General features: G+C 47.4%; 1 protein-coding gene across 5 annotated transcripts; it reads left to right on the forward strand.

Moving 5' to 3' along the window:
* Window positions 1–1,513: 1,513 nt before the first annotated feature.
* SCAMP4 (secretory carrier membrane protein 4) lies at window positions 1,514–22,157 on the forward strand. 5 transcript variants are annotated; one of them, XM_074928054.1, is made up of 8 exons: window positions 1,514–1,561; window positions 7,248–7,313; window positions 7,754–7,809; window positions 10,549–10,677; window positions 13,781–13,937; window positions 17,080–17,181; window positions 18,131–18,248; window positions 18,966–22,157. In XM_074928054.1, the coding sequence occupies exons 3-8, from the start codon at window positions 7,803–7,805 to the stop codon at window positions 19,140–19,142; spliced, it is 690 nt and encodes a 229-aa protein (XP_074784155.1). In that variant the 5' UTR covers window positions 1,514–1,561; window positions 7,248–7,313; window positions 7,754–7,802; the 3' UTR covers window positions 19,143–22,157. The 5 variants fall into 5 exon arrangements, with proteins under 5 accessions (XP_074784155.1, XP_074784156.1, XP_074784158.1 ...); XM_074928055.1 differs by having other exon boundaries at window positions 1,515–1,570; XM_074928057.1 differs by lacking the exon at window positions 1,514–1,561 and adding an exon at window positions 3,637–3,747.
* The last annotated feature ends 325 nt before the right edge of the window (window positions 22,158–22,482 follow it).

A 22,482-nucleotide genomic window follows, 5' to 3' on the forward strand; every position in this document is an offset into this window, starting at 1 on the left:
TTTATGAAAAATTGCCTTTCAGTTCCAGGGAGATGCTGGGAATTGCCGAGAGGAGTGTTAACACCCGCAGTCGGTGGGAGCCAGCCCAGGGCGGGTCCAAGCAGCCCCTGGGAGCCCAAACACCTTCAGCAAGAGGCGGCCGGACCGCCCCGCCCCAGCGGGGCTCAGCGTGGACAGGAGCTGCCGGTACAAGGGTGACCCGGGCGCCCGGTGTCCCAGTCCCTGGGTTCTCATCGCGCCTTCCCCCAGTAAGCACTCCCTGTCTCTTACTGGTGGCCCAGCGTCTCCAGTAGCACTGGATTTACTGGGGCGGAGTGACCTCTGCTGGTTTATAGCTCAAACGCTCCCTGCACAGCTCTGATGCTTCCAAGCCGATGGAGGCAGGAGGCCTGATCCTTCCCTCCCAAAAAACCATCTGCCCAGCTAGCAAATTCTGCAGCCAGTGGCACCGCCTGTGCCCGCGCTGGGGAGCAATCGCAGCAAAGCCGGGCAGCCTGCCTAGAGCAGTGAGCCCCAAGACCTGTATTTTCGGAAAACTTTGCCGTTGAAGGGTGTGATGGCCTCAGCATTCGCTCAGTTAAGTGTTAGAGGGATGAGTCTGAATCACCCAGCCCCGAGCTGGGAGTGCTTGTGTTTACAAAAACCGCAGCCCCAAGGCTTGTAAATGTTTTAAAGTAGAATAGGGTTTATATAGAGCCAAATTAACTGCATTTACATAGAGCTGGTGCCTTGGAGATGGATTGGTGCCTATGAGTCTAATGCAGTGTAAATAGAAGGGCAACGGAGCTGGGGCAGGGTCTGGAGCACAGGTCTGCTGGGGAGCGGCTGGGGGAACTGGGGGGGTTCAGTCTGGAGAAGAGGAGGCTGAGGGGAGACCTCCTGGCCCTCTGCAACTCCCTGCCAGGAGGGGGCAGAGAGGGGGGATGAGTCTCTGGAGCCAAGGAGCCAGCGCCAGGCCCCGAGGGAATGGCCTCAAGCTGCCCAGGGCAGGGTCAGGCTGGCTCTGAGGAAGGATTTCTGTGCAGAAGGGGCTGTTGGGCGTTGGAATGGGCTGCCCAGGGCAGGGGGGGAGTCCCCGGGATCCCTGGGGGGGTTGAAGAGTCGGGCTGAGCCAGCGCTGAGGGATCTGGGGGAGTTGGGAACGGTCAGGGTGGGGTTCATGGTTGGGCTGGAGGAGCTTCAAGGGCTTTTCTAACCCGGATGATTCTGGGATTCTGTGGAGCGGTCCCAGCGATGGGGACCCGGGCCCGGCCGCAGGTCCCGCCCGTGGCGGCCTCTCCTGGGCCCTGGCGCCCGGGGCGGGGACCGGGAGCAGCGCCGGGACGCCCCGCCCCCTGCGGTCTCTCCCGGCCGCCGTAGCGGCTCAGCCGCGCCTCAGCCCCACGCCCCGCAGCCGGCGAGGCCGTCACGTGACGGGCGGTGGGGCGTGCCGCGGGGCACGCTGGGAGGTGTAGTCCGTGCTGCCGGCGGCGCCGCGGCGGGCGCCATTGCAGGGACTCTCTTTCCCAGCGCGCCCCGCGGCGGGCTCGGGGGAGCGGGGCTCCGGCCGTTGCGCCTTGAGGTGGGCACGGTGAGCGCCGGGCCGGGGCCGCGGGGAAGCGGGGACAGCCCGCGCTGGGTCGGGGGGAAGCGGGGACAGCCTCGGAGGAGGAATGGGTGTGGTCGGGAGGGAGCGCGGGTGGCCTCGGGACTGGCGGTGTGGCGGGCCCGCCCCAGGAGGGTCGGGCGGGAGGGCGGTGAGTGGTGTGACAGAGCTGCCTCTGCCTCGGGGGATAACGGGGCCTGCTCGGGGGGTGGCGGTGGGGCAGCGGGGAATACCCGGGGACGGGGACGACAGGAGGGAGTAATGGGGACTGCCCTGAGGGCAACAGCGATGGGGTAATGGGGGCAGCGGGAGGGAGCGGCAGGGGAGGGGGTGTCGGGGGAGGCTGTGCTTGGGGAGGTATTGGGGACAGGCCGGGCAGGAGGGCGCATGTGTGGGGAGGAATTGGGGACAGCCCTGGTGAGGGGAGGGATTGGGGTCAGCTCCGGTGGGAGCAGCTATCGGGAGCAGCGTGTACGGGTAGTGCTGGAGGCAGCCCCGGAGGAGGGCGGTGAGGGGGTTCCGTGCCCCAGGGAGCACGATGGCGGGTGTGTCGAGGCTGCTCCCGTCCCCTCGCGGGCTGCGAGCACCCCAGCTGTGCCCTCCATCCTCTCCCTGAGGGGTGCTCGGGAATTTGCCTCTCACGGCTGCTTTCTGCCTTGGCTGGCTGGGGGGAGCCGGCCGGGACACGTCTGCCAGGGCTGGTGCTCGGGGGCTTCCAGGGGAGCGCAGGGCAGGGCCAGGGGTCGAGGCCGGTGTGCTCGGGGCAGGGTGAGCACCAGCCAGTTGCACGGCTCCTGCTCGGGAAATTCATATGAGTGGGTTTCCAGGGACTGTGAGGAGCAAGGCTGAAGCTTTTTGATGTGTGTGGTTTGGGTACCAGCTCTTTCACATATTGCCCTTGATAGAGACAGGACATGGACAGGACATGATTTTATCTTCTCCTCTCTGGCCTTAGTTTTTTTGTGAGTATTAACTAGTGCAAAAACCTCTTATCTGACCCTGTGATGAAGAGAGCAGTGAGTTAGAAATTAGGCAGGTAACTGATGGATTAATTTATCTGCTTTTTAGTGTTATTCTTGACCAACTAATGTTGTTGCTACTGTCTGCAGCCCAGGTCTTCTATGCGAAGTTAGTCTGAGTAGGTGACAAGCGGTGGAATAGGCTTGTGCCCTGAACACATGTGTTTCTGTGCTTTCTGTTTTCCTCTTGAACCTTCTGTGGTGCTGCCCCTGAGTGGCTGAGCTTTACTTCTGGAAGTGGACATGCCAAAGTCAATATTTGTCTGCTGCAGGTTCGGTAGTACCTAAATTAAGGCTTCTGCCCATCTGCTGAAGCAATAGATATGGCTATGTAAACAGCCTGGGAGAGACCTGAGGGGAATTGCTTCCGATTGCGCTTTCTCACCAGCTCCAGGATGGGGGAAAGGGGGCAGGAAAATGCCCTGTACAGCCAGGAGTCCCGGAGAGGTTCCCGTACCTTGGAGCTGTCTGTTGGACTGACATGGGAGGAGGCTAACCCTTGCTAAATTTTTTGTTCCCTGTGCATTTCCTCAACAACAGTGCTTCCATAGTTTCCACATTCTCACTGGTCATGCTGGTCGGCTTTTGGAATTACTTTTTTGACTGATTTTGTCACCTTGTCTAATTAGAGGCAGAGCACTGCAAGCACGGCACTGGCATTGCTGAAGGGGCAGTGTCCTGCTCCACATGGGTTGGCAGTGTGTGGCAGGGAGAGGAAACACTATCAGACACAAACTGTATCAGCTGTACAAAGTCTAGGTTCATAAATCTGAGCCAAGCGTTTTGGTGCCTTGCAGCGTGACCTCTGCGGCCTCGGGCCCTTTGGGAAGTTCCTGATAAGAGTTGGGCAATTGAATAAGACTCAAAACCAGCTTTTTCTCTTAAAACCAGTGCGGAGTCACCACTTCCTTTTTAAATGCAACTGCAGAGGCATGAGAGCAAGACATTGCTTTGTCTCGGGAACACTGGAGACTGTGTTGATTCCCTCCGAGCCTGGTGGATTCAAATCCACGTCTCCCTGATCCCTGCGGGGTGCCCTTGCTTTTAGGCCATTTACTCGTCTGAAATGTCTGGGATCTCCTGGCTTGCAGGGTGAAGTGACTTCAGAGAGCCTGGACTCTGGTGATAACCCTCACCAGAGGGGTAAGCTTGAACCACTTTCAGTTGTGCGTTGTTCCCATGTCTTCTCATTCTGCTTGTGCTCTAATTGTTAAATTAATTGTCTTATGAGGGAATGTTGGCATGTTCTTCTGCTGTTGCTGTTATATACGGATCCTGCCCCTCGATTTGCTTTCGGCAAAGTACTCTAGATTAAACTCTTCAGTACAGGCCTGCATAGAAACTCTCAGCCTTGCTACAGTCATCATATCAGAATGAAAATATAAAAGCAGTACAGAAAATACCCTAAAGCAAAACTTCAGAAGCTGGTGAATTTTTCTAGATGGAAAGCTTAGGATGTTGGGCTCTTCTGGGTTTGGCTGGGACCTCTGCAGATGGCACGAGAGGAGCTGGTGTCCTGTGAGTCTGGTCATAGGGGACTTGCCCCAGGTCACCAGGTGGGTTTATGGCAAAGCAGGAATGAGTTGAGTTCAGCTCTCCCACCTCCCTGTCTGTGCTTCTCTTTTGATCCATCCTTTATTTATTTCCCCTACCACCCTTCTCTCTTTTTGGAGAAAGTAGTGAAAAATAACTGAAACTTTTAGAACTAGTTACTGTAATATAGGCAGAATAAACAAGTGGACTAAATAGTAACATAATGTGCCTCAAGCAGTTTGCTGCAGGTATACCTTCACAAAATTTTCCCTAATCTGAGATGGTGAAACAAGTTTCACACTAAAGTTGCATTCAAAGTAATTATGTTGTTGTCCGCCTAGAAAAACAGCGCTGCTTGCATACGTGTCTTGGCGTAAAAAGAAAATGCTGTCTCTTAAAATGACACAGGGCATTTTTGTCTTTGAAACACTGATGAAGAAAAGCTCCCACTGTCTCCAGTGGGCTCTTGTGAGTCATGTACACGTGACTGTAAACTTTGGAGTTATTCACTGACCGCGGATGAGCACAGTGGAAAAAGGAAGTTCACTTCACACTGTGGTTTCCTTACCATATGTGGGGTTTTTTTCCTCCCTCCGCAAACAGTAGATAATGTATGAAGGAATCTCTGCAGTGGAGGGCAGGATGTTGGGTTTTGTCTCTTCTCAATTAAACTGAAAATGTTCCAGGGAATAGAGCTTATTTGTATGTGTTGTTGTCTTGCACAAATTCACGCGAGGTTGAATATACTTTTTAATGTACCTGTTTATCTGTATTTGCTGCAAATCTATTTCCTTATGCCAGGATCTCACAACTGGAGCTTGATTTGAGAATATTTAGGCTGCACAGTGAAATTTTTCTCCTCAAGGAGTTTTAGCCACTGGCCACCCAAGCTGAGCAACATCATCACTTACTAGACACAAGATTTTTTCCCTGACTACATCTGAGCCCTGTTATCCTGAGGCCCTGCAGTTAAGAGTTTGCAAAAATCCTGCCCAAGTGAAGTGGTGAGCTGGGGAGGTATGAAAACAGCAACTCCTGTGAAAGTGTATCTCAGAGCACTGAACAAAAATATCATGGGGTTGGATCCTGGAGTCTGAGTTCAGGCCTGCAAAAGGTTTGAGCTTGCTGCCCGAGGTGTCCGTGGAGGAACGCTCCCTTTCCTTTCACCAGGAGCTGGGCTGGGGTCTCAGTGCAGCTGAACCAGTGGAAGGCTGATGCATTTCAGGAACTGATTATTCAGCTGCAAAAAGAAATATTCACAATGCTGCTTTGTGGTTCCAAAACACATCTTTCTATAGGGAAATTGCAATTGTTGTCCAGGAACTTCTGTGAGATTACTGATAAAAGCAAAGGTTGCCAATGAGTGGAATATTTGGTAGTTTCACTCATAGCTTCTTTACATGATAATCATAGAACATCTCAAGTTGGAAGGGACCCATAAGGACCATCTCTCTTCAAAACATTAAACAGTGGGTGAGATTTATGAGGAAATTAAATGAGAACAGATGGATATGGCAACAAGTGAGTGGATCACCGGAATGCTGCTTTCTTTGTTCTCTTTTTTTATTCATTTGTTTGAGTTAAAGCCACTCAACTGCACCACAGTTGTTTCCTTGAGAAGGGAGGGCACCCAAGAGCTGCTGTTTGTCCACGATGCCCCCATCAAGCCAGGAATGTGTCCCTTGGTCTTGCCTTCTGGTCCCTTTTCCAGAGAACAGACTGATGCCTCACACTGTTCTGCAGCTGTAAGACACTGGCACTGAAGTACATGAACTAAATAGTCCTCTTCTGAAGGTCGACCTTACTCATTTGCTCCTCTTTCAGTGAAAGATTATTTTCTCTTAGTGCTTTAGCATGACTGGTGTTTGTGTGTCGTATGTTCTTCCTTCAAAATTTACAGATCTCAGCTGAGAGCAGCTGCAAATGGGTGAGGTGAAGTTTTAGTTGTTTTCTTAACCGTCTTCATACTTTATTTTCTTCTCACATATTTTAAAAAGGCAAAGCAAAAATGCTTCCATTTCTAAATCTTAAGTTATAAAATGCCCGTCAGATACTGGATAGTGTTTGTATTTTGGGAAAGCCCAGAGGCTTCAGCTGCAATGGGACTCTTACCTCTGCTGTCAGAGCAATTCCAAAGAATGTTTATCAATATGGTGATTGGTGCTTTATATATATAAATATATATATATATATATATGCAAGACTTTAACCATGGAGTCCCAGCCCTGAGCAGCTCACAAGTGGCATAGCCTTCCTGGTCACTCTTGCTCTCTTTAGACTGGCACAGGCAATATAGTATGATATTCTCCTCTATGTAGATGTAGTTAAGCTTGTATATAACTGCATCTCTATGTACAGGAAGAATAGGCTGCCTGTACAGGTCCCACTTCTTATCAGAGTGCTGTTGTCTCCAAGGACTGTACTAAAGGAGCTCAATTAAAAAGAAAAGTAAATGCAACCCCAGCAAAATAATTGTGCCAGTATAAACTCTGCAACCTCCAGACCATCCACGGGGCAGGCAGGAGCACAGCACAGAGGTGCAGAAAAGGGAAACGAGCTGCTGTAAATCCCGAGGGCTTTGGATACAGTGCAGCTATTCTAACCTCGGTACTGTGGTTGCTGTCAGTGTTGGCAGCAGCATGTGGTGTTTGTTGTGTTTTTGTAGGGGCAGTTTTTAGTTTAGACTTCCTTCCTTCTTGATAATGCTTTCCAGCCCCTGCAGTGCTGATTTAGAGGGTTGTTTTGTATTCTGTGTTTCCACTCTGGGATTTGCAGGTAGGGGCACGTGGTGTTTTTACCCTTAACGAAGAAGGGGTAGAATCAAAGCTCAGCACAGACCCCTCTGCAGCTTTCATCTGTGTGATCAGATGTTGCCAAAATCAGCAACACGGCTTGACACCGAGTAAACTTTGCAGGATTTGATTGTTCCAGAATTACGGTCGTGTTCAGCGTCGGTAACAGGAAGAACAAATCTGCTTTTTAAGAAGGGTTGTGCAGAATTGTTAAAATAATGAGGAATGTTGGGGTTTGTGTACCAGCTGATTTTATTTTATTTTTTTTTTTAAATAGCAGTTTACTTCACAGCTAACAGTGACTATCTGTTTCCGCAGTTGGGAAGGTCCGCAGAGCTAGGAGCCAACAAATCATCTCAACACCTAAATGAAGCACTAAATCTGGTGAGCTCGGACAAATTTCTCTTCCGATGTTTGCGCTTTGCGGGGTCCCACCCAGACCTGTCTGTCTCAGCTTGCTGTCTGGCGCAGCAGGAAGGTACATGTGTTCTGGCAGCGGCTCCCCGTGCATCCTCGGTCTTTGCCAGGTACCACTAAGAGCATGTTTGTTTGCCACTGAATAATACAAGCCTTAAAAGTGGTTGACAGTGGGGTTGTGCTGAATGAGATGGTACCAGGTGGAGCTTCATATGAACAAGGAGGCATCGTGATCCTTTCTGTAAGGCTCCGGCGTGCCTCCTCTGGGCAGTTGGAGAGGAGCAGTCTGGGTGGGAACCCCAGGCTCACAGTCTGTTGGATGCTGTGCAGGAGATGCTCCCGATTCCAGGAGGTTCCTTGGGTGCTGGTTAGTGATATGTGCTGACTTGATTTTCTTTCTCCAATAGATCTGTTGCTATCTGTCAGAAACTTCACCAGGGAACACTCCTAATAGAAATGGCAGGTAAGAGCACCTCAAAATACGGCAATATAGGGAGAACGGTTTCAGAGAATGTTTTTCAGTATGCTGTGATGGCTGTAACGTGTCCCTTCCTGAGATCTCAGTGATCCCTAAAGCTCTTCCACTACTTCTCTTTTCTTACCTTGGTCACGTTCACTTTTATCTGTATTTAGCTGTATCCACTAGATTTGTCAGCTGAGGTTACTGTTCTAAGGATAAGGGCTCAGGTGTGACCTGTGTGAAAGTTTTAAGAGGATGGACTTTATTCCCAAAAAAGTACACGAGACTAATTCCTTCCTTACAGAGGCTAAACAGCTTCCCACAGCATTCCTAGGTATGCTACTGATATTAATACACCTTAATTTTACTTATAGTGAAATTAATAACAAAATTCCTCCCAACTTCTTTAAAATAAGTAGTCTGGGACTTCCATACAGCTGCTGTTCATCGGTAACACAGTTTGTTTTTTTAAAGCATGGGTTGTGCTTGCTGATCTAATGTGTTGATCCTAGCCTTGAGGGGAGTGCTGTAGCACTCCAAGCTATGCAGTCAGACATGAAAGGGGATATTTTCATTTGATTTCTTTTGTCTCTTCTGGGAAGTAACCCAGAACAGTTGGAAACTACAGGGTCACTGGATGGGAGAAAGTGGTCATCTGGCTGCTTGCAGCCAGGCAGCAGCATAGATGAGGTGTAATCCCAGTCTTTGTGTACCTAGCAAACAAGTGTGGAAGTATTTGGAGTATTTTGCGAGCTTGAAAAATGATAAACTGCAGTGGCTGGTGCCCAGTAGGCCAGTTGGTTTTGGCCCCGCCATTTGGGGATTTCTGCACTAGAGGTTGGCAGCAACTCTACTGCCCATGACAGATCTGTACTGCAGGAGAGAGAAAATGGAAGAGAGCGGAACCAAAGTAACTAGCTGCTTTTGAAAACAAAATTTTCCTCATGCTTCAAAAAAAAAAAAAAAAAAGAAGATTGTTAGAGAATCTTTTTTTACTGTGATCAGTTAATCTGGCTCTTACTGACTTCCCTAGAGAGCTGTCTCTTTAGCTTTAAAAGCAGTGTCCGCTTCCTTTCCTTTGATCCAGCGTTGTTATGTCCTTTTGTAGGCTGCTGAGGCAGACTGTCCAGGAGAAAGCCCATTAGGTGCTTATAGCAAGTAAAAAAATTAGTGCTAAGAAGTCCAAATTCCTGTGGACTTTGAAAGCAGCCATGGGACATCAGCACTGCATGTGATGGGGTCAGCAGCAGGTGTTAACCAGTAACTTATACAAGCTTCAGCTTAATGTAAAATGCATTTAGCAGAGATGGGTGAGGAGGGGCAGAAGACTTAATGTTTCTAAGGAAAACTCAAGCTGGGCTGGTGACCTCAGACATTATTCCGTGTTTAATTCTGATATACTTACAGTGGGCATTATCCTCACCATATTTTCTGTGTCAAAATGTGCCTTTCCTTTGCATGAAGTGGAGCATTTTCTTTCCTAAAGCATGACTTTAGTCTCCTCCCTGCCAACCTTCATATGAAGTTAAGAAGCTGTTCCTGCAAAATGTCTTCTCACAGGGAGATAATGGCAAGAGAAAGGGAACTCTTGTGCTGACAGTTCTTGTTCAGACGTTTCCTCTCGTCTTCTGTGCCATTTGGAGATTTTCCCAGGACATTCTTCATCTTTTCCTCTGGTTGTTTTTAATTCTGTTTACTGGGGCTGAAGTAGACTAGAGACAATTAGTCACAATGCCCTGGAATCAAACTTTAATCAGCACTGGAAGGCAAGAGCAGACATTGCCAAACATGTAGAAACGCACATCCAGGCACACACATGTATACAGACAAATCTGTGCATCTGTCTGGAAGCTGTCTGGACAGCGCCTGAAATGCAGAAGATTTAGGCATTTAATTACTTGATTTAAAAACATAATTTCTTTTCAAGGTAAGGTGTTTTTTTGTTTTTTTTTTTTTTTTTTTTTTTTTTTGTTGTTTTTTTTTTTTTTTCTCCTGGGCCATAACCTTACAGGAAAAACTTGACTTTTAAAGAAAAAAGGGTATGTTCATGAGTCATGTCACAAGGAAATCATCCCCGACATCTGTCTTGCCTTCCATGAACTGGATGATAGCTAAGTACTGAATCCCAGTTTGAGAGAAGCTTTCCAAAGTCACCCTTCCTTACTATCACAAGGATACACCTACTACAGGTCCTAAGGCCTGGTCCATGTGCCAGCAAGCCCACCTACTCAGAGCCTGTGTCTGAAGGCAAATCTTCTTGTCTGCACAATTGCCAGCCTTTCCTCTTGCTTTGGTTTTCTGAGAGGTTGTAACTAAACCTCTGTGCAGCCTGTTTCCCTGAGATGTTGCTGGCCTCTCCCCTCTTTCTGAGGAACCTCATCCTGGAGCTTATTTTAAGGTTTTTATCATGCAGTGCCTTTTGCACGACTTTACACTGATGTGTAAAGGTATCAGATCCATGTGTTACTAGCTCGTTTCTATTCCTCGCTCTGAACTTCACGTGTGCTAGTTTAAATGTTGCATCCACTGCTGAGGAAGGAGAACAAAATGTTTGGTGTCCAGGTGAGGATGAATGTGCTGCAGTAGTATGAACAGCCAGCGGTGGTTTTCTCTTGATTCTTGCGAGTCTCCTGGACCCAGGGGTCCCCAGGTGTGTATTGGGAAGGTGTGGAGGGTATGACACTTGCTCAGCCATATGAGAGTGTTTCTGCATTCAGCTGATATCTGTGTTCTGTGTTGTAGAAAAGGTGAATAACTTCCCACCGTTACCCAAGTTTATCCCTCTGAAACCATGTTTCTACCAGAACTTTGCTGATGAGATTCCCATCGATTATCAGTCTCTGGTGAAGAGAATCTACCACGTATGGATCTGTAAGTTGAATAAGAAACCTGTGCTGGGAAAAAACATGGGTGTAGTGAAAAAACATGGGTGTAGTGAAAAAACATAGATCTCAGTGACTTTGTGCTTTGAAGTTTTGACTGCAAATAGCTGATGAGAAACAATGATTAATCTTCACATACTGTAATACAACTTTATGCCCAAATTTTAAGCTGCTGTGCCTTGAACCTTTGCTGCAGAGCTGCTGTTAAAGAAAATCAGTGCTAGAAAAGTCTATTAGTAAATTTGAGAAGTAAAAAAGCAGACCGCATTTGATACCTTTATTAGTGTCAAGTGATGTTTTACTCCCCAAAATAGCCCTCTTAAAGTAATTCCCAATTCACCTAAACTAAGATGAATAGGAGATTTTTAGGCAAGAAAATAAATGTGGCCCATATGCTGGCTACCTGTCTCTCCACCTTGCTATAGGAAGGCTAAAATTCCCCCTTGTTGTGCCATCTACAGATTTCCCTTTCCCAAAGGAAGCAGTGTCTTCTGGCCGTATGCTGTCTCCTCCTTAGCTGTCCATAGCCTGCAAAATGTTCCCCGTCCTGCTGGAGAAGGGCGCTGATCCTCTTGGTCACAGCTGGTGATTTGCTGATAGTCTCTATGAACAGACCTCCTAGCTCTGGGCTTGTGTTGTCGGGCTTAGCCATTCAAAAGTCAGTAATGAAAATTGACCATTCTTCTCCAAGGAATGAAATCGGATGAAAAATTGTGTGGCAGGCCTAGAAAACCGCAGGGAATGCTTTGGAAGATTAAAAATCTTTTTGCCTTGCTTATCTTTTTTTCCCCAAATGCTTGTCATCCTATTTACCCTTCTCACTGAAGGAAAGCTTGTTTTCTGCCAGATATGCATTTGGTGGCATGGCTTTTCTTCCAGATGCATAGGATGTGTGTATGAGAGAGATTTGTGTGCATAAATAATAGCATATTCTATCACTCCATTGTTCTTTCGTTATTTAGAGATGCTGAAATGAGCTCTGTAATTTTCTTGCCTGAAGAAACCGCTTGTCCCTTCAGACTAACTGGTTAAATGTTGCATGCTGTAAAGCTGCCTTTGTCTGCGACTCTCCCTAAACAAAGCGTCCCTCATTCAAGTTAATGGCAGGCTGGAAAGGTGCCAGCCATTTGGGCAACTAGTCCAGGCATGGCTGAGGAGACCTGACGTTTTCACCAGAAATTTTAAATTTCTATCTGCAGCACACTTTCTTTTGGGGTCTCCCCGACTCTTTGGGATAGGATGGAGAGACACACACATGTGAAGGGCAAGGGGTAAACAAGAAAAGGCCGGTGTTAAAAATAGAAACACAAAAGTCGTTGCTAGAAGGTGGAATGCTTATTACTTTTAATTGGATGTGAACGTTTTGTTGAGGTGGATGATTTGGGGAAACCTGTACCAGAGCTCCCACTACTGGAGAACAAGCTCCTGCCCGATGTGCAGGGAGAGCCAGAAGTTCCTGAAAACTTTATAAGTTGTCCTGGCTTGGTGATTTTTTTTTTTTTATTAAGCAACTTTTAGATAATAAATTACTTATGAAAATTAAAATTTGAAGTACAGCTAATTATTGTATAAATGAAATTTAAATAATTAAAATTCTTTTTTCCCCTCAATATTAAGATACATCCAAACCATTGTGTGTAAAACCTTGTTGTTAGCTACTCAGAAGATATTTTCTTTGTAGTAAAACAATGTTTTGTTTTAACTCTCATGTAATTTGTGTGTCAGAAGCAGCAGCTGGGTTCAGATGCTTTCCACACTAGAATCTCCCGACTGTGCTGTCAATATTATTTTATGACCACAAAACTTTGTAGTTGTTCGGCAGCCCCCAGGCTACGTGAAGGCAGGTGGGTCTGTGCCAAGAGGAGGAAAGAGAAGACTCAGAAGGAGAGGCCAGACTGGCGGTGGGGGCCAGAGGACCAAGCCAGTGATGTGCAGGCGTGCTGCAGAGCCACGGCACGTAGTGAAGCAAGGAATGGGCCGGGCATGTCACTTACCGTGGGTGAAGAGAAATTCAGGGGTTTAATTTTGACTGAATAAGTCCAGGGCCCAGAGAGTTACTGTTCGTCACCAGGTGCTACTGAAGGGTCTTTTGTGTTTGGACCCTCTGCCTTCTCCCTTTTTATCTGTGCTAATTGATACAGGTTACGGCAACATTTTTTAAGTGTTACCACCTGTTTTCCAAAATAGGAGCTTGTAATTGGGCTAAGCCTCTCTGACACTGCCAGAGCCCCGGGGCGTGCAAGGACAGCTGCAGGGAGTCCCTGGAGTATTGAGAGGGGAGTGTGGAGGGTAGTGGGGAGCCCTGGGCATGGGGCCTGAGCTCAGCCTGTGAAAGCTGGGAAGCGTGCAGCCCCGCTTTGCGGTGGTGGCGAGCTTCAGGGAAGGGGCAGAGCTGCGTCACTTCGTGCACATCTACTTAGTACAGCACTGGTGTGCTCTGGGGGCTGTTGTCAACTGTTCCTCTTTATCCAAGTGGCAGGAACAGGGATGTGAAAAGGCCTTTAAGCTGCCTCTGTGGTCCTGTGTTCTCAGCCTGATTGGAGTTTGCTTATCCCCTTCCTCAAGGCAGCGCTTACAAGCCCTGGAGCTGACTTCCAGGCTCCCTCGGAGGCCCAGGGAAGCAGCGAGCGAGCCCGCAAGGTGCTGTGCTGGCTCTGTGACAGCTCCTGAGGCAGCCTGTGCGCATGGAGACCAAAGTCAACCAAGGCTGGGTGCAGGGTAGTGGTTTACACCTCTCTCCTCTCATAAAGGGGTTTTGCTACAAATGGAAATTGAACCTTGCTTGGAATTCATAATAATACTGGCCTAGTCTTGTACTGGTTGCACCGGTTGTCACCCATCTCCCCATCCTTTGGCAGGTCCCAGAAGAGTTTCCTCAGCCCTTAGCCACAGCACTCCCTCAGGAGATGGATGTGTCTGTGCTGCTGGCTCCTGGGTCACACAGGAACCTGCGACTCTTGGAGCATTATTGGGCTTGAGTTTCCCACTGCAGCGTGGACCCTTCCTATTATAATACCAGGTGTTTGTTTCCTTTTTGCATGAAGACGTGAAACTGCACAACCTCATGTTTTTTTCCCTTGCCCTCTTTACAGTTTACTGCATCACACTAGTGGTGAATGTAATTGCTTGCCTGGCGTGGTGGATCGGAGGAGGCTATGGTGTCAATTTTGGTTTGGCAATCCTCTGGCTTATCCTCTTCAGTCCCTGTGGCTACGTCTGCTGGTTCCGACCTGCGTACAAAGCCTTTCGGTAAGTGGAAGCCCACCAGGTGGTTTTGTTTTGGTTTCCTCTGGGAGAGAGATGTGTTGTTACTGGGGAGTACTCCTATGGAGAGATCTCTGTCTGGGATAAAGATTAAGGACTTGATGTCTGAATGTCTTGTTTACTTTTGAGATTAAGAAGAATGTGGCTACTTTTAAATACTAGATGTAGGACTGAGGGTCTCCTGCTTAGGACTGGAGGTGAGCAGCAGTGAGTAGTTTGCCACTTCCATGAGGATGAAATTCATATTTTACTTAAATACCTCAAGTTTAGCAGCACCCTCATACCAGTATAGTGTTAAGACAGACACTAATTTGCTAAAGCTTCATCGAGGTTTATTTTGATGGAACACCGCTAAGTTATTAGTTTTTGAGAACTCGTCTGTTTTTTGTCTCTAGATACTTGAGAGCTTGGCTGCTTTGCTTTTTAGATAAAAGCAGTTCCCCGGAGCAAGTCTTTCTGAAACTCCACAAATATTTAAAGCCATCCTACATTTTCACTTTAATTAATAATAATTTGCATTTGCTCATGCTTGCTGTGGATCATGAGGCATTATTCAGACATTAATGCATAATGCTTGTCAGAGCCGTGAAGGTCCTGAGCAGTTTCCAGCCTGATGCAGGGAGAGGAGGGGAAGGATCTGCCCAGTGTCACTCTGCAGGTCACCAGCAGACCCCCCCGCCCACCAGTCAGGGATTTGGACTCTGAAGGTGAAGAAGCTCTTTCTGGTTCCCTGTTACCTGAATACTCTGGGTTTTGATTATTCACCAGATTCTGTGATGAGTTGGTTTAGATAACAGCAAAAGCAGCTGATAGAAATGAGAGTTGACAGGTGGGATCCTATCTGTTTAGCACATGCTGAATTAGTTGTTTACATGCTCTTCTGAATTTACGCTTTGTATACTAATGACACTGGGCAGTTAATGCACTGGTGGTGCTTAAAACATCAGTGACTACATCATGGAGTACAGGGGAGGATTATTTCTGATGGAAACAGAAGGCCCCTGGGTTGGATTCATCTGAAAGTTTTAAAAGACCTGAAAATGCCAGCTCTCAACTGTTGCCCTCTGGGGCTGGGGTTTAGTCCCCATCCCTAGTTCAGAAACCCAAGGGCCTCCGAGTGCCAGCCAGAGCTGTGTTCAAAGAGCAGTTTCCATTCTGAAGTCTGGGAAAAATTACTCCTCCCTGTTGACCTTCTCTGGGCTTCACAAGGACCGTTTCTAATTATTTCTTTAATGTTGTTTGTGTTTATGCAACTGAATACTGAAAGGTCCCTGAGGTTAGTCTGTGTAAAGACTACAGTTAAAAAAAGAATAAGCCCTAGGGACAGACTGGGAAGCCCAGAGATCATTGGCTTTGACATCCGTTGTAGAAGAGCCTTGTAAAACACTGCAGTGGGGCAGCACTGTTTCTGGTGGGATAGCAGCTAGTCAGGATTCAGGAGAAGTCAGACCCACTTGCTCTTTTTATGGGAAGAGGCAACCTTTCACTACTGGCATCATGTACTGCGAGGATGCTTTCGTAAAACCATCGTCATCATCTGCCTCCAAAATTAAATTAGCTGCAGAGCTTTGGCGCTACGGCAAAGCTGTTGCAAATCTGCACCAGAAAGCTGGATCAGAAATCACCTTTTCTGTGTATCCTCGCTAATTCCCACAGATCCTTCCAAATGAAGACTTCTCCAGCCCTTTCAGGTCATAGTTGCAAAAGTCTGAAGGCTCAGCTTCAAGCCTAATCCTTGTTAATTGGATTATGATAGGCACTACTGTGAACAGTCCATGGTTGAAGTATTTCTTTCACATTGCTGTACTCTGAGGTGCTACTTGGAAGGCAGGATCATGAGGATACTCGGGGTTGGCAGATTTCTTTCACAGCATCTCTGTGGCCATCTTTTGAAAGATAGAAAGTAACTGTGCCAACACACACGACCTGCAGTGGCAGGGGTCTGGCTGGAGGCTTTTCCATTTGTCTCAGACCAGCCAGGGTCCACAGCACTGAGCTCTCCAGAGCCTGGGGTCCTGCCTCCCTCATCTCCTCTTCAGGCATTTAGGGGCTAGAATTATAATACTAATAAACATTAATAATAATTCAAATAACAAACATTGCAATACTGTCAGGGTTTGAGCGGGAGCTGGGAATGACTGGAGTTCTTTTGTAAACTCCCCCTTGGACCAAGCTGCCTTGTAAGCAACTGAAGTGTTTTCTGTAAATCTGTTCTGTAAATCATGGGCCCTTTATGTTCCTGAGAGAACGGGAATCATTTGTATCATTAAAAATGATAGTTTGGGAGTTTTAGATATGCCTGGCTCATTGATGTAGCCGGTTTAATAAGATAAAGATGTTGTGCTGCAGTTCTGTGGCAGAGCCAAAGCTCAGGCAAGATAGTGCTGTGCCCAGCCCTGGTGCTAGACTGTGAAAGTACCTGGTCAGCCATCTCGTTTGGGATCGTACTTATGCTGTCTGTTAACACCTGCATAAATGAAAGGACCTCACATATTCAGGGCCCTCTGAACCTGTACATCCTGAAGATGTGGAGCCCACAAAGATGTGAAAGCATACTTCTGCTTTTCCCCAGACAGGGTATCACCCGCCTCTCTTGTGGCTTTTTTTCCCTCCTGTTATGTCCCAGTGCTGCATTAGTAACCATGGGCGTGGAAGAGTGATGATGAGCAGCCACTGAGACATTCCCAGCTGGAATTCTCATGCTCAGTGATCACTTCTAGTGTATGGGGAAACTGCCTGCTGGTGTTCCAGCCCCCTTGTGCCTACTTGCCAGTGGCTGAGCTGCACAGGTGTCGGGCTGTGCTGCCTTCTGATGTTTGGTCAGAGAATCGATTCAGGCACTCTCTGTTCTGCAGGAGACTGCCCCTCCTCAGGTGTCATCATATATGCAATTGCTTTGATAGAGCAATAGCAGGAGCCAGGCTTATTGGAAGAGATTAGGTGCTGATGATTCATGGATCTGCGTGCTTTCACTGCCAGGGAAAGAGGAGCAGCTTCAAAGTACACAGCTGCAGACGGATCTCTTCTGAGACACCACATTGGGGGGTTTGGATGTGATGGGGTCAAACATCAGTGTGAAGCAACACGAGGTGCCAGTCTCCCACTAACTTTCTCTCTTCCTTCACAGGTCGGACAGCTCATTTAATTTTATGGTCTTTTTTTTCATCTTTGGCGCACAGTTTATTCTCACAGTCCTGCAGGCGATTGGTTTCTCCGGATGGGGAGCTTGGTAAGCAGGATGCTGCCACAGTCTTACAGCTGAGCACTCGGCTCCCATGCCAGAGGGTTTCAGGCTATGGGCTGTTTCTGTGAACTGATGGGAGTCTGTACAGGGTGGAGAGGAAAGAAGCTTTCTGTTTTCTTCTGTGGCATAGTTATATCTGCTCTTGGAGTACACAGTTCTGTTTTCGTTGTTGTATTGGCAGAAGTTGGATATCTTCACCTGCCTGTTCTCTTTAGCACCTTCCTACAACGTCCATTTCTTTTTATCATTTAACCAGACAGTTTCAGGATTCATCTGATCCTCTCTTAGCATTGCCCACAAAGTATTTGCAGCACATGGTGAGCAGTGCATGATGACTCACTGTTGGTCTATAGAGCAAGTATTGTGAAAGTTGTCCTAAAATAAATGGGACCATTTTAGTGTCTGTCCCTGGTTATGTTATAATGGTATGGCATTTTAACTTTTTGCCTCTAGAGACTTGAGAGCAACTCCTGCTGAAACTACAAATAATAGAAAGTCCTAGCACTCCATATGGCATTTTGTTTTCTTAACTGCTGATGCTCTCCAGCTACCCTACCTGGTTATTGCTGTGAAAGGGAGAGAGACGTGGTGTAAATCATAGGGCCCTCATGTTCCCTGTCCCAGGTCTGGTCTCTAGATGCATGACCTGCACAACCAAAAGCACTTTAGGAATAAATCTTCTATTCCCAAAGTCTGTGCAGCTAGCTAAAGGTCTGAGACCAGATTAGCGAGGGATGCTGGCAAGTGAGACTTGAGGTCTTGGGGAAATACCTGCCTGAGCCGCATTTAATTCTGTCCATTTTCTTCATCATTATTTTCAAGTTTTAAAGCTGCCTTGCAATTTCTGGGTATGTGTAAACAGTTTTTCTGATAATAAGGACACTTTAAAAAGAGAGCTGTAATGATACTGTTTCTTTATTTCTGTTTTCCCCAGCGGGTGGTTGGCAGCCATTACTTTCTTTAGCACCAATGTTGCAGCTGCTGTGTTCATGCTGTTTCCTGCCGTGATGTTTACAATGTCAGTGGTCGCAATGCTCATCTGCATCTTAAGGGTAGGTGCTTCAGATGTGTCTCTGACTTGGAGTATCCGCATTTTGTACTGCGATAATGTGAACAGGCAGCTCAGCAGCCACTGTCAGCCATCGTGGCTTTTAAAGGTTGTGTAGTGTGGTCAGCTGGTGTCTCTCAGAGTATCTAGAGGGCAAATCCAGATAACACAGAACAGCTGGGGCTGGATGTTGTCACCATTTCATGTCTGATGTTCCTTTACATCACTCGGGGAATGCTTCATTGCTCATTGGGATGGCCACTGATGGTAAAGGTGAAGCACCTTGAGATGGCCTGCAGTGGGGACTGCGTGGCAGGATGGGAAGTGGTCCTCGGTTCTCTGCAGAAAGAAGGATTTGGAGGTAGAACTGTCTGGAAAGCCTCAGTAGACTGATGGCAGAGGAGAGGACAGGAGCCCTGCTGAAGCAGCAGTGTTGATTTTACAAAGTTTCAGCCCACTGGCCTGAGCTGGCTGCCTTGCTGGGGGATTCCCAACCTGAACCCCAGCCATGTGGCTGAAATGGGTTCAAGTCTTGGGTTGATATTATCTATTTGCACCTCTGTTCATGTATTATTATGCTTTCAGTGCTTTTGTTCCTTTGAAATATAGTTCTTTACAGAGAGAGAAACAAATACAGTACCAAAGTGACTATAGCTCTTCTGAGGAAGAGTTGTGGGTACCTGTTGCTGACTTTCCTCCTCTTCTCTCTTTCATCCATTAGGTACATAAAATCTACCGAGGGGGTGGTGGAAGCTTTCAGAAAGCTCAGGATGAGTGGAACAGCGGCACGTGGAGGAACCCCCCCAGCAGGGAGGCCCAGTACAGCAATTTTTCTGGGAACAGCCTGCCAGAGTATCCCACAGTGCCCAACTATCCCCCTGGAAACCAATGGCCTTAAGCAGCAACAGCTGCAAACTGCCTGGATTCTCTTCTTTTTGGTCTTTTTATTATTGTTATTTGGAAAGATCATTTGCATTCCCCCCCAAGCACCCCAGTCATCTTGGGGACTTTTTTTTGGTTTTGTCTCCTCATCACTGCAGAAGATACGTGCTGTCAGTCCTTGCCACCGCCAGAGCTCTGCACGGCCTTATCAGAGAGGTTTTTTTTGTTTGTGTTGAGTTACCAGTATTTGCCTTGTTGCAGACTGAGGAACCAACCCTTCGCTGCCCTTGCTTGAGGGAATCCTCTCATGACCATACGTGAAAAAGGCTTGACTTCCCCACAACGGTGAACACTACGACTGCTCCTTCTCCTGCCTCCCCGCTTAGTTTTCATCACGTGCAGAGTGCGCCGCCAAGTCATCTCTAACAAACGCAATCAGAGCATTAGTAGCAACTGGTGTTTACTCTTCTGGATGAATAATCTGGAATTTTTTCACTCTTAAGGGAAATGCAACACCTAAATTATTTGGTACTAGTGATATCGGGTACTTGTAAAATCTACAACCTCGTTTGCTTGCGCTCTCTGGTGAAGAATCTTTTAGATAATGGTGCCTGCTGTGGGTGAGTTGTTTGGATGTGAAGTCCACACGAGTCCACATTTGCCTGGATAGGACTGTTGTTATGCTAGAAGTCTTGCTTTCCCTGCTGCCAAAAGTTTTTGCCGGATCTGTGTGCTTCAAAGGTGCAGATTCATCTCATTTGGTTAATGATTGCTCATTAAGCCTGATTCAAAGCCCACTGGAAACTGTGGAGAAGTTGGCTGACATTGGGCTTTGGACCTGGCTACCTGGGTGATGTTTACCATGTTACAGCACGAGATATCTATGCCATCTAAATTCCATTTGTGTGGCATCCAGATTTTGTGCTGAGCCAAGAAATGCCCTCCAGGGACACACCTTGCCCTCTTGGGACGCCATTTTTTTTGGGCTCCCAACCAGTAACCAGATGCAAGATAACTATTGATCTCAGTGTGGTTTGGGAGTAATTCTATTACAGTGAATAGTTTTAGTTCTGCCTTCTACCAATGTAGTTGAAATCCAGACGTTTTGCAGCGTGGTCTGGTAGACCAAGGAAAGCTCATTAGTCCTTGTAACTGTCGTTAGTTGTGCGGACCTGGTCTGCAGCTCTGTAGCACTTCCCCTCCATGTACGAGCAGGAAGAGATTGATTCATACCTTTCTCTGAGAATCAGCTGAGGAGAGGATAAAGCTGTTGGGAGGGATTGTTTTCCCTGAGAGCTGGCATCCATCTCATCGTTCATCTCCATTCTGTGCATGCACGTCAGGACTGCTGTAGCCTGAGCCATCCAATTCCCCTGTGTCCTACAGCGATCCAGGCAGCAAAGGCTGCAGTTTTTTCTTCTCCCTCAACAGCCTCTGTGAATTTTTTTCAAACCTGTCAAACACTGGGAGGTTTGTTCCCAATATTTTTATAGGGAATGAGTGTTCAAAGTCTTCATCTCTGAAAGTTTTGGCCAATGATCCTGTGAAGGACAGAGTGCTCCCCTGCGGAGACTTGGGAGGTGTTGGGCACCCTGTGGTGGGTCAGGCCCAGAGCCTGCCTGGCTTGGCAAGGCTGGCAGATGGGATGCCAGAGATGTTACGGTCTAAGCGGAGTCACTCCAAATACACACTGGGTAACTGGAAAACAAAATTGGCTCCTGGAAAGGGATAAGGAGGTTGTCCTAGCTAGGTGGAATTGATTTGCAAGTGATCTTTTGAAAACCGTCTCTACATGTGCCTTATCTAATAAAATAATAATTCACGAAGGAGAACTCTTCCTTCACCATCATCCCTGCAGAACTTCCCATTAGCTCTATTAACTTTTTCTGTGTCATACTGTAAATACTAGGTGAAGTACAGCTTGGAGTCTGCATGACACCTTTGTTACTAGGGCCAAAGCGAAAGCAAACATGAATCAGAGGGCAGAGCCTCCCTGAATTTCTGTTTACAAGCAACACTGATGCCCTGCTGCAGAACCAGCTCTTTGCTGGGTCTGGGTTATTTAACGTGCTCTGAGCACGAGGGGTTTTTTTCTTGCGAGTGTGCAATGTGCTTGTAAGTATGAACGCTTGAAGCCTTCTTAACAGAACACGACCTGATCACGTTGTCAAGCTTTTAGGTGCCTTTGTCTTGTGTCAAGTGTAATTTTAAATGTTCTTTGTCGCTTGCCATCAGAGTGATAAAAGAACTGCTTGTTGATTAACTCCCTGGAAATACGACTGCACTACAGGGGAGTGAGGGGAGGTTAACAGTGCTGAACGTGAGCTTGGCCACGTGTGGAAGCCAGAACGTGGTGCACCCGAGTACCACGCTCCCTCCAGCCCTGCCCCTCGCCATCCTCAACCTCTTGCCAAAATTGTTCAAAAGCAATTGGTGTCTGTCCTTTTTTAGCATGTCAGGTTTCAAAGGAACCAAGAGGAGAAGCATTGCTGGGGACTCTGTCCTGTTTCTCTTTGGGTTTTTTTTGTCCCTTGGATAATCTGGGGAGCTCTTTTGAAGCACCCACCTTCAGTCACATTGAAAATGCTTGATGGAAGGTGAGGGGATATTTAGGAGCCCACCCACCAGAATGCTTGGAGCCAGACACCAAAATCACACCCCGTTAGCATGCACTGCCTGAGATCTCTACAGAGCTTAAATGAACCTCTCTGGATGGGATCTGCCATCACTCATCCCCCCTCTATCCCGTTCGATGCCAGAAACCGTAATTCCAGAAAGTTGACTCAACATGCTGCCTGAACTATTGTGGCTTATTTTTTTGGACTCCTCTATGGTTTTAAATGTTTACATTAGATTTCTAAGACTTCTTAACACCATTAACCTGGACCTAGCTCCTGGTTTTGTTCGGCATCACGTGGCGTGTATGTGTGCGATGTTTCATGTCACTTGTGGAGCTCTGGTTTTTGTTTGTGTTGTTCTCCTGATCACAAGACAATAAATGCTCATCCTGTGCTTGATGAGAAGAACTGGCCGCATTAGAGAAGTGTGTCTGTTCCTAGGTAACTGGAGTTATCTGGCAGAGGGAAATGGTGAAATCTCTATTTTCCTCCAAAGTCTCCCACCACATGTTTTTTCCTTAAAAGAACAGCACGTTTATGGATGAAGCTCATCCTTTGTGCTGGGGATCAGCACGGGAGTGGCATGCTATGGTTTGTACTCTTACAGATGCCTGATAAGCGTTTACCAAAGGTGCTGCCATTATTCTCATTTTCTAAAGGAGGGAACGGAGAGCAGAGGTGTGGGTGGTGGTGAGAAAGTCGCATCTCCTGAGCGCTGGGGTCGAGCTCTTTCTCCTG

Source organism: Athene noctua, chromosome 27 (assembly GCF_965140245.1).
Source record: "Athene noctua chromosome 27, bAthNoc1.hap1.1, whole genome shotgun sequence".
NCBI lineage: Eukaryota > Metazoa > Chordata > Aves > Strigiformes > Strigidae > Athene > Athene noctua.

Excerpts from the sequence above, each read along its gene's own strand:
- SCAMP4 (XM_074928054.1), top strand. Across the intron at positions 13,938-17,079 it reads CCTGCGTACAAAGCCTTTCG|GTCGGACAGCTCATTTAATT; the intron begins GTAAGTGGAAGC and ends CTTCCTTCACAG. Across the intron at positions 18,249-18,965 it reads TGCTCATCTGCATCTTAAGG|GTACATAAAATCTACCGAGG; the intron begins GTAGGTGCTTCA and ends TTCATCCATTAG.